Below are 12,748 nucleotides of genomic sequence, written 5' to 3'. Positions count from 1 at the left end.
TTATCCACTGCTGTATGTATTTACCCTCTAGGTCAAAGAGATATGGATATTTTTACTATTCTTGAGTATATTTCTAATATATACTTGATATCTTCTAGGTACTGAATCACTCAGAGCAGGTACAATAGCAGGCTATAAGCCAGCTATAAACATATTTCGAGGAGATAAAAAACGAGAGAGAAGAGCAGCGAGCTACAGATTTGTAGCCAGCTGCAGTACGAACTCCAAGATAAATTTATGTATATGACTGGAGAGACTAGATATAAATAGTGTAGTATATATTTATAGGTAATTATTGTATGGATTGGCTATTAAATCAACTATAGCTGATTTGGAGCTAGCTGTTGACTATACTATTAAACTTACTCTCAGGATTGTGTACATATACTTTCTCGAGAATCATAAAAGTTGTCCGAAGATAATGACGTGTCCTCTTCCTCACCCCCAATGCTGGTAGCGTGCCATCACCATGGAAGAAGACTCTAATGTACCACCATTGAAGAATTAAGATGCATTACCACCATCATTGTCACCTAGTTCACACTCATCACAAAAAGTATTAAGAAGCAGACCAAGCCAGCCATTGAATTTGCCTCCCACAAATGAAATCGTTCATTAGGCCATTCCCAACTCAAGACACTTGCCACCATCATTTCATTGTCACCTAGTTCTCACTCATCACAAAAAGTATTGAGAAGCAGACCAAGGCAGCTATTGAATTTGCCTCCCACGAATGAAATCGTTCATTAGGCCATTTCCAACCCAAGACACTAGACATAGTTTCTATAAACTCCACATCATCAAGAAACTAGTACTCCCTCCATTTCAAAATATAAGGCACAACCACCCTCAACCCAAAGACCAAGAAATAATTATTATCATCTTGTAGTTTAGATCATCCTAATAAATGTAATGCATGCATCCAATAGAGTTAGAGAATGTGAGAGTGAAGGATTTAAAAAAGTAGTAATTTAATAGAGAATATGCCATAGTTAATGGCATGCATTCATGTATGCCTTATATTATGGAATATCTAAAAAAATATGGTTGTGCCTTATATCATGGAATGGAGGGAGTAATGGACACTACTCTTTCAATGCAAACATCACTATTTCATACTTAAATTCAATGCTACTTATCTCACATGATGTCTTGGATGTTGTGTAGAAACCATGTCTCATGAAAGGCATGGTTTACTTCTCTTTCCTCATTTATTAACTTGCCACGTCATTTTTCATCCTAGGTGGCAGCTTATTTAATGCTATGGACACCATCCTAGTCATTGGGTTGTGATTAGCCTTAGGACGATATGGGGAAATATCAGTTGCCCGATGAATGACTAAACCAGTACTATTGTACCTGCCAAATTAGAAATCTACTACTAGTATATGTTCACTTCTTTTTTACCTTATCCATTCTAAAATATAATTAGTTAGTAGTTCTCATTTTGGACATCACTACCTTTTTTTTTACCAGGAAACAGTGGGGGAAGCCCCCACAGTTAAATTTCATATATAAAAAGGAAAGAAATTTGTACAAGCAAGAAAATTACAAGACATCAATCCATGTTTGCAAAATAGGTCTATCAGCTATTCTATGTCTAAGTAAATGTAGACTTAGCTCCTCCTTGAGATGAGATTTCCCATCTCTGAACAGAAGGTTGTATATGCTTACAGATTAAATCATTCCTTTGCTTCCATAACAGCCAACAAGCCACAAGAAAGATCTCCATAAAGCATGAAAGATGAGGTCGGGCACTCCTATGAGATTGCAGCATTTGATGAAATTCCTGTGTTGTGTCCCAAGAAAAACCAATTGTGTTCCAGCAAGCAATTGCAAAAGGGCACTGGAAAATATGCTCTCTAGTTTCTCGCAGACCCAGGAAGCATAAAACACAAGTAATAGGAACATTTGGCGGTTTGCAATGTCTTCATTCCAACAAATCTCTTGTATTAACTCTATCTAGGAACAACAACCAGGCAAAGACTTTAACCTTCATGTATAATTTGGTGTACCAGATCCATGGAAGGGTTCCTGCTGGCTGGCTGTATAGACCAAAATGATAGCTTATAGAATTTCTGAGAAGAATAAAGATCATTACCCCAGATGTATGCCCATTTATGCACCATGGAGTTCAAAGAGATTTGGGTAACATCCTCCAGGAAAACTTTATATTCCTCATATGCTTGAACTGATAGAGGAAGAAAGAACTGATCATCGACTGACATCACTACCTTTTTCATATATGTTTATAGAAGCTATAAAAAATATAACTATAGAAAATATTTTTTATCATAAATCTACCTATATTATTTTCTCATGTAAAATCTTAATATTTTTACATTAACTAATATGTAAAGTTCCGAGGTTCGACCCCATGTACTATGAATCGACATTTATTTGAGAACGGATCGAGGTAATATGTATAAACTTACAATTTTATAAACTTACTCTATCACCTTTGTCATAGAGCAATATGTAGCCTTAAGTACATCTAAGTGATTTATTAAAAAAAAAGCATAAAGGAGTATGTCCATATATAGAAAGAGAAAATGAGAAAAGGAACAGAAGTCTAACAAGCAAACTAAACAAACAAGAGAAGTTAATTTCAGTCTCTAAATTTGCCAAGGTACACATATTTGTGGAGTTTTGTTGACTGACTTAAGGCTTTATTTCTCACTGTGGTCTCTCACGTCTACACTAGCAGATCAATTGCTACCTCTCCTCCTCCAGCCATCCTTAGTGAGAGGATGGGGCCCACTTGTCAGTCTCAGGCATGAGAGGATTGGGCCCCTTTGTGAGATATGAAGGGTTCAACGAGGTCCTAATCGCAAAATGTGCTGGCAGTATAAAAGCAGATGCACAGCTACCCGGATTGGGAGAAGCAGCTAAAGTAAGCTTAAGCAGTGACGCCGGCGAGCCATGGACGAGCTGCTCTCGCCGTGCTCGTCGTTCTCGCCGCCCTCGCCGTCGTCCATGTTCTCCACCGGCGCGGCGGCGGCGGCGGCGCACGCGGTGCTCGAGTTCACGTCCTGCGAGGTCCCGGACGAATGGCTGATGGGCGACGTGGTGATGGCCAAGAACGAGGAGGATGTGGGCGGCGGCGAGCTGTGGCCCGTGTTCGCCGGGGGCTCGCTGTCGCCGGACTCGGAGCTGTCCGAGCTGCCGAGGAGCTTCGAGGCGGCGGCGGCGCAGCGGCCGGCGAAGCGGCGGGGGAGGAAGCCCGGGCCGCGGCCGGACGGGCCGACGGTGAGCCACGTGGAGGCCGAGCGGCAGCGCCGGGAGAAGCTGAACCGCCGGTTCTGCGACCTCCGCGCCGCGGTGCCTACCGTGTCCCGCATGGACAAGGCCTCCCTCCTCGCCGACGCCGCCGCCTACATCGCCGAGCTCCGCGCCCGCGTCGCCCGCCTCGAGTCCGACGCGAGGCAGGCCGCCGCTGCGAGGTTTGAGCCGAGCTCCTGCGGCGGCGGCGGCAACGCCTCGTACCACGGCGGCGGCGGCGGCGGCGGCGCCGCCCCCGGGCTCGACGAGGCCGTGGAGGTGCGCAAGATGGGGCGCGACGCCGCCGCCGTGCGCGTCACCACGACGGGCGCCCGCCACGCGCCGGCGAGGCTGATGGGCGCGCTCCGCTCCCTCGAGCTGCCGGTGCAGCACGCGTGCGTCATGCGCGTCCACGGCGCCACCACCGTCCAGGAGGTCCTCGTCGACGTCCCCGCCGCGCTCCAGGACGGCGACGCCCTCCGCGCCGCGCTGCTCCAGCGGCTGCAGGACAGCTAGCTCCGATCCGCCGCCGATCGACGACGACGACCTCCATGCCCGACATCAAGAACACGATCGATCGAGCGTGACACATGTCGGACACAGAGGTAGGCAGGCAGGCATGCATCATCATCACCATGCTAATGGCGAAACTAATCAATGGCCATATCATGGTTAATCCATACACGTACGCATGCTAAATTGCTAATGTAATATATATGTAGTGTGCATCTCAACACATGTATAATAAGTGTCCAATGTCCATGGAATAATTAAGGGCAAGTTAATTAATTAGGTTTGTCTAGCAGATAAGCTAGTACTCCTAGATAGTGTCAATGCAAAAGTTGTTGCAAACAGATCATGACTAGAGAGGAGCAGTGTTATTATTCCCTTGGATCATCCAAACAATTACAATACGCCCAATTAATGATGGGGTCATTGTGTTGTGTGTAACTGTTGTCACTGTGCTTGTTTAAATTATTGCAGATGATTGTGAGGCTCGTGTTGGCCCCCTTGTCCCAACATCGTACTTGTTTTGGCAGTGGCATTGAGTGAGTTTCCGTACCCAACGTTTAACTGTCTGTCTCATTTCAAAAAATTATAAAAAAATTTAAAAAAAAATTAGTCACACATCAAGTACTATTCATGTTTTATCATTTAATAACAATAAAAATATTAATCATAACAAACTTTAGATAAGACGGACGGTCAAACGTTGGACACGAAAACATACAACTGCACTTAAAATGGACGGATGGAGTAGCTTCTAGAACTAGCTAGCTAGTTTCTGGCCTTGGCCCTTGGATGAAATTATGTGGTCAGGGGTACAAGTATGCAACCAACCCTTGTCTCCGCAGATCAATCAAATCATCCAATCATACTTAATTTCAGTAATAGTCATGAGCTAGATACAAAATGATGCACACTGATTAGAGTGGTGATTGAGTTCATTGCTGCTACCTAGCTTATGTTTGTTTTTATTGAGTTGTTAGAGTTTCATACCCCCCAACCAGTTCAACCAAAAGTTTAAACCGGTGAGATGAACTAAAGCTTAAACTAATTAAAAAAAAGACTTAGTAGTACTCCCTCCGTCCCATTTTAAGTGCAATCATAAATTTCCGTGTCCAATTTTAATTGTCCGTCTTTTTTTTTATAATTAGTATTTTTGTTGTTATAAGATGATAAAACATAAATATTACTTTATGCGTGACTTATGTTTTTTTATTTTTTAAAAAAAATTCAAATAAGACGAACAATCAAAGTTTGACACGAAAAATCATAGTTGCGTTTAAAATGGGACGGAGGAAATATATTTTAACACTCTCCCTTACGCGAGCCCCCTCACCTTCAACCTGCAACCCAAGCCTTAGGCGTGGAATAAAAGTAGGCTATAATTTTCTTTATCTATTTTTTTTGAACGGAATTTTTTTTTATCTAATGGATTGCCAGTTAAAATTTGATTTTGAGATCTCTGGCTCTAACATTGTATCAAGTTGCATGTACTAACCAATAAAACAATACCGACAATTTAATTATTTTTTAAATAGTTTCTGAGTGAGGATCGATGGTGTTTCATACTTTCAGCTAGCAAAATTCCAAAGCCATGGCTGGCACTTGGCAGTGGCGGCAGCAATGCCTCATTGTCACTGGCCATGCTGCATGCATGCCAGTATGCTTGTCTTTTCTTCCAAAAGGTAGGGGCCACACTGCCACAGGGGGGCAGCCGGCCAGTAGCCATTGGGGCTATTCTCGTGTACTATACTCGCATCACCATTTGCTTATAGTCTGGAGTAGTATTTTACTTCACATAATCAAAGGATTTATAAAAAGTTTTAATTAAGGGGCGCAAGTATGTTACCCTATATGTTAGCTGATGTACAACCAAGTTGTATATCTATATTCAAAATTTTCAAACGAAAGAATATAGGAGTGTTTGGTAGTCAGCACATTTTACCATAGTTTGTCATGTCTAAAGTTAGACAAATTTGATTGACATGCTATCTGGTTACCCTTGTAAAAGATTAAGTCAACGCGTCAATTACTAAACAAAAGTATGGTAAGATTCTCTTATACTTATTAAGGTGTGCCTAAGAATTGATTATCTCAACTTAGACAAGTGCAGTAATTTTTATTAGCAAGTGATGACAAATTATGATTTGGAACCAAACAGCTCCACGTGTATAGGGTACTGAAATCTCAAAATTATTGAAATTGCGGATTTCCGAAAATTGGAACCCTATGTGCAACTACACAAGTCTCTGCTTGGATGGAAGGATTTTGTGTACTAAGGCTTAACTATTTGACGAAATAGACACTCATTTATTCCTTAGCTAAGTACTCCTCTTTCGTTGACCCAGTAAAAAAATTCAGACGATGGCCACTGTATATACTACTTAGTACTTCGTACTCCTCTTTCGTTGTTTTGCCAACCCGCCTCTACAGTTTTCTTTTCTTAAAAAAAATCTCTTTAGTTATCTCATGTCATTGTTGTAGACATAATCAATTTTTCATATGTGAGTCCGTACATCTTCGGAATTTTCTTTCCCTGGAGAGAGATATCACAGAGACAGAGAGAGCTAGCACACACAATTGGATTCAAATAGATCTTTAAACCCCATTAATTATTCCTGCATAAGCATAAAAGTACATCTAAACATTGTTAAATGTGTGTGCAGCTAGCTAGCCACAAGATGATCAACACTGAACAAAGTGAATCAACGCACGTGTGTACACAATTAATCATACGCCATCTTTAATCGCTAATTGAGAATACATAGATTAATATATGGCGCGGGCGTAATATTAATAGTGGCTAATATATCACTCTTCCTAAAGTCAATGTGAAAAATGGAGAACAAGTAACATGCATAATATTTTTTTATAATGGAATTAAATCCGACCTTCGTTTCAACGAAGCTACAGCCAATTATTGCAATATTCTCTCAAAATGAGCAAACACTCAAGCAATAAGAATAACAAAAATAATAAAGCCAACACATAAGGCGTAAATAATTATTGAAGTCTATTTATTAATCTACATCTGTAGTTGGCGAAAATCTGTATTGTAACTTCCAAGCTTCGACATGTAGAATATATAAGCTCATTGTTCTCTTCCACTTTTAAAGTTGTGCCTAGAATCGGAGCCAGTACGTTGCATAATATACTCCAATATTTTTATAAAATAATAGAGAGAAATGACATTCACAATATATATAGTTGGATTAACCTATAAAATTATCTTAATATCAGAGTGACATGATCACTAATACATGGGTTGCCCTTGAGTCCACATGTTATTAATGATCACATCACTGGGGAAGTTAACCCTCCCTGAGACAAAATGGGTACTACTCATCCTTGTCTAATCCAATATACATACCCTAACACATACTACCTCCATACACAAATATATAACGTTGGTTAGTTCAATTTTGAGCTAACCAACATCAAACAAAAAAAAATTGGAGGGAGTACATGCTAGCTAGTTCAATGAGAACAATTAATTGATCCATGCATTTCACAAGAAATGCAAATCGACAGGATGTGATTGATTGTTTCTGTATTGTGCTAATACGTACTAGGTCTAAGTATCTCGTTTTTTTCTCTTTAGATAATGAAAAAATTTTAACCATTATATCTCATCATATACAGTACATATATTAACTAATTAATAGGCTATATATAATCATAATGAACAGAAAATAGCATCGATAGTACACACCCAAGATGATTGGGACTGAACTATCAAGTACATATCTCTTTATCAGCTAGCTTAGTCAGCCAAATTATTATCTAACGAAGAAGATATTTTTTTCAGGATTATTAATTATAGAAAGAGATACAACTCAGTTTGTTTATTGATTAATTCCAAATAAGAGAATTTAGACGGTTTGAGTACATTGATATATGTTTATTACTTACAAATTCTAAAAATATCAAATCATTCTATTCTTTTTAATGAGTATTTTTAAATATTAATATTAATAAACACGTAAAACATAGGTCGACGACTAGTGTATATATATACTTTGCATAGTTTTCTCGCTTTTCATCATAATATAATATTATAAACACCCTCTCAAAAAATTGTTACAAACACATCTTCACACTACAAACAAAGAAGATTACACGCACGTGACTACTTAATCAGCGTATTAATTAGCCTCTGACACCAAAAGATCGATGTATACGTACGTCGACGCAGAAAATAATTAAAAAAAACGCAGGGCTCTGGTCTGCAAGCCGACACGTGTTACGTGTGCGTACTACTCGTACACAAGTAGCACACAGAGCGTATATCCGTACTCTACTCTATGCGCATATACGGAGTATATACGTAACGTAGGCCGAGAAAATTGACGGTGGTCCGTACGTACATACGTATGCATACGGTCGAGACCAACCAACCGGACCAGTGTCCGACCGACCGACCAAGACCAGTCGTCGCGTCCCGGATCCAACGGCCACGTCATCACTTACGCCGATCGGCTACGTCAGCACCGTGGGTATATCTAGCCGTCACTAGCAACGAGTTCGTCGTCGTCGTCGCTGTCGCTTGCCGGCGCATGTACGGATACTGGATAGATCGATCGACGGTACAATTGTATATACTATTTAACGCCGTTGTTTTTTTTAAACATGTTTGACCGTTCGTCTTATTAAAAGAATTAAGTAATTATTAATTTTTTTTCTATCATTTGATTCATTATTAAATATACTTTTATGTATACATATAGTTTTACATATTTCATAAAAGGTCATAAAGTTTTTAAATAAGACGAACGGTCAAACATATTTTAAAAAGTCAACGACATCAAATATTTAGGGATGGAGAGAGTATATATATACATCACCTTAGTCAGCCATTCTAGTAGTTTTGAAATAAGAAATATGTACTTTTATTAAAATATCCATAAAAGTTCCTGTATCAAGAATGAGACTTGTATATATGAATAGACGAAAAAAAGGTAAAATATCGAAAAAAAAATGTATCAAGAATGAGACTGGTATTTATGAAAAGACGAAAAAGAGTCGGAAAAGGTTGAAAACAATATTTGGTTCGATAAGAAATTGTTTACATATTTATCACTACATGTGTTCTTCCCCATGTGTTCCTAACTCATTTTCCTTATTTTTCATACGTATGCTTTTTAAACTACTGAACGGTTCATGTTTTGCCAAAAGTTTTTATAGGAAAGTTGTTTTAAAAAATCATATTAATCTATTTTTTAAGTTTTTATAGCTAATATTTAATTAGTCATGCGTTAATCTATCGCTCCATTTTACGTATGGAGTGAAGTGGTCCCCAACCCCTCCAAAAGAACCCAACCTTAGTATATTTATTGCAATATGACGCTGAAACAAATAAGAAGAAAAGCAAATTTTATATATGGCTGGAATAAAAAAAAAGTACCACTGAAAACGATCTGCCACCGTTTTCATCTTATCTTGGAATAAAAAGTAGAGCACGGTTTTGCTTTTTTTCAAATCATGTAAATAGGTCCTCAGACTCTGCCATTAAACACGTAGCTGTAGAGATTTGTTTGTTGGCAAAATAAATTTTATCAAACTAATTACAACTAGCTGCTTAATTTTGGTAAGGTAACTCAGTTATGTTCGGTTTGAGATCTTAAATGAAGTGGTAATAACTTTCAAAGTTGTTAAATGCAAATTTTAATATATTAGGGATAACATATTAGTAACATGCATATGATTGTTGTCTTTTTGACAATGTTATTAGGTACAATGTGTTTGGCTCGAGGCTTGTTCCATCATTTATGGTGTTTTTCTAGTGCTAGAAAAAACACCATAGGGAGGAGAGGTTACCGTACCCGGGTGGTGAGCCCCGTGGTAAATAGTGACAGAGCCGAATGAATGAAATTTATCAGGAATTCAAATTTTTATTTGAATTTCTTTTAAAGTTTTGGTAGAGTTACCCGACACCAATCATTACCGCACCTTGGCGTTATGACAGGTAACAGCGGTAAGGTGACATGCTTTACCGAAGGGGACCACCTATATATTTGTCGACAAATTTTTATTTGGAAGAAATTGAGCCATGTATACTTAATCACGAGAAAGCGAAAATTTAATGGAAGTTTAGAAACATCTCTCCGAATTTTATTGTAGAAGTTTGATCAAACAGAGGCCCATCCCGTCAGTCCCAATTAGACGGCAGAATGGGCTATCATCCGGAACCGACTCCAATATCTTCCGGGCCTAAAACGGCCCAAGTTCTTGAACATTTTTAGTTTTCAATTCTCTGTAAACTGCGACCAAAACCATTCTGCATCCTTTACTAGTTCGTCAAAATACATAGGTCCATATGGTTTCAGTATGGTCTTTATAACTTGGAAGACTTACACGGTATAATTGACCGTACAGCTTTGAATTTTGACAACGTATTGGCACGGAAAGCACAGCGCAGCAATTTTGTACCTCTCTTTACTGAAACTCCTGTCACGAATGACTTCTGAAACCCATGAAGCTATGGCTGATAAGTCGTAGGATGAATGAAACAATCGAAAATATTTCATAAATAAAAGAGTAAATTACACCCGCAGTACAACAAGTTGATAGGTAGGTTGATTTAGAACATGAACTTGAGAATGAGACGTTTAAGTACAATAACTTGGCAAGTGGGTGCGCTTTAATATAAGAATTTGATAATTTATAGTATTTTGGTGCAATAACTTGATTAGATATGTGCTATTTTGATTAATGAGTGCTATATAAGTTTTTTCACGATGTTAATATGCCATCACATAGCAATCCCGTGATATTATCATACAATGTTTGATGTAATCTGTGAGAATATATTGCTCATCTAATTTGCACCATTGATTTAGATATTATTTTCACCATCTCAAGTACCATCTGAAAATTTCTACACAGTAAAATTTGTTTGACTTTTAGTTACTAGAATGAAAAAAAATATATGCTTGTACAAATCTACATAAGTATATTAACAACGGAGTACGTCAAAACTGAGTACATATAGCCATAAATGCTCAAAATAATTAAGTTTTTGCATCACTTGTCGATCAAGTTATTGTACCAAAATCACACCCGTCTTTCAAGTATTTGTACCCGTACGCTCATTTATTAAGTTTTTTACTAGGTTGCACCCACTTACCAAGTTGTTATACTAGTATGCTCATTTTTCAAGTTGTTACATTAAATCGCACCAATTTGTCAAGTTGGTAAAACGTGAATGCAATTTACTCTAAATAAATAAAACATATACAAAAGTTTTATTGAACTCTAATTTTAACTTTACGAATTTAAGTTTTGGTTGTGGCTGATAAGCTAATAAACTATATTTTTGGAGTTTCTTTCACTCTTTTTCTGATTCTCAAAGTTTTATTCCGTTCTTAACGAATGAATCAATGAACCGACACACATGCCTTTGCTGCCCTCCATGTTTGATCACCCGATCAAACAAGCTAATCAACACCGTCCATTCCACGCACTGCTCCGGCCTCTGCACCTGCATTTGGGCGCCGCCATGAACGCTGTGATGACATTAACATATCCACTCTGATCTGGAAGGCAGATCAATGTATCAACCACAGTTCAGATCATCTGATTCTTCCGGCAGCAACAGCCGCTAGAGCGATCGAGCGAGCTCTGAACAGTTCTTGATTTTTGGCTGTGATTTGCAGCTGATGCGCTGTTGCTGCAGAGATAGCTAAGCTAAGCTCACCTGACAACTCAGTTGGAGCGAACGAACGATTATGGCAGCAGCTACCGGCAGAGTGGGCACCTAATCATTCGTGATCATGGCAAATCACTGACCTAATTTGTCATCTTGCTTTAACACTATATAAGGTTCTTTTTGTTCCTTTTCTTCTTCTCTTCTGTTTGTTCTTGTTTGGTGCTTAATCAGAGCTTGAAGATTGGCCCATTGCTTCAGCTCTACAAACCTTGTCAGCCTCCAAAGTGTGGATGGATGGATGGATGGATGGATACTTTGGACCTAATGAAATGTTTTAAGTCCTAGAATTAAGCAGTAGTAGCACACTGAAATTAAGTAGGTTTATCTAGATGAAGGTTTCAGAAAATCGGTGATAGCGATCTTTTGTTTATAGTCAAACAAAATGGGAGAGAGATTGCCGGTTTGTGAATCAACAACCCCTTCTTTCGGGATATTGACAATTTGACAGACTACTTTGTTGGTCAAAAATTGCTGGTAAAATAATTAAGATTTGGCCTCCATTGTGCCTGTTCAATCTTATGAAAGTTAGTACTAATATTTTGCTCTCTTCACAATAAAATGAAATGAAATGAAATGAAATGAAATATGTTTTTCCCTTTGCAGAGTTCCAGGTAACCTCTTCCACAGCTCATATTTTTGTACTAATACCAAGGCCCAATCCTATTACCTTTGCAGTAATCTTAATCCACTGATCAGAAGCCCACAATGCAGAGTTTCCCATAACCACTTGTGGCCTGACCGGCTGGCCCCACAGGCCAGAGACTACCAGAAAAAACCAGAAGAATGTTCTTTCACAGTTCCAACACAGTTGCACCACATCTGATGATTCTTCTGAAGATCTTGCACAAGCATAAATTTCTGAACTTGCAGAGCTCAAGCTCAAGCTCTGCTGCTCCTAACTGTCATCAGATTCACCACCCAAATCTCACCAACCTGAACAATTAAGTTAATCTCTACTAGTATAGTTTATATCTAATAGTATATATCTTCTCTAAAGAAAACAAACTTCATGTAATAAAGTAACAACCACTACTACTAATCCTGAATCCCTCTCCCTTCTCTATCACTCTATCTGCAAGCATATATGCTATCCAATCTTGAAAGAAATTCTAGGTTTAAACTAATCTCCAAAGAATAAATGAGATATATATATATATATATATATATATATATATATATATATATATATATATATATATATATATATATATATATATATATATATATATATATATATATATATATATATATATAGGTTAGCTAAGAGACTAC

The 12,748-nt window shown here is 38.4% G+C and overlaps 1 protein-coding gene across 1 annotated transcript; it reads left to right on the top strand.

Moving 5' to 3' along the window:
• The first annotated feature begins 2,881 nt into the window (after nt 1-2,881).
• LOC4347601 (transcription factor MYC2) lies at nt 2,882-4,281 on the top strand. The gene has a single exon (XM_026020224.2). It carries the CDS (start codon nt 2,923-2,925, stop codon nt 3,775-3,777), a length of 855 nt encoding a protein of 284 aa, XP_025876009.1. The 5' UTR covers nt 2,882-2,922; the 3' UTR covers nt 3,778-4,281.
• The last annotated feature ends 8,467 nt before the right edge of the window (nt 4,282-12,748 follow it).

The sequence above is a fragment of the Oryza sativa genome, chromosome 9 (assembly GCF_034140825.1).
Source record: "Oryza sativa Japonica Group chromosome 9, ASM3414082v1".
In the NCBI taxonomy this organism is placed as follows: domain Eukaryota; kingdom Viridiplantae; phylum Streptophyta; class Magnoliopsida; order Poales; family Poaceae; genus Oryza; species Oryza sativa.
The sequence above is the reverse complement of the archived record's forward strand: the minus strand, read 5'-3'. Positions and strand labels throughout refer to the sequence as shown.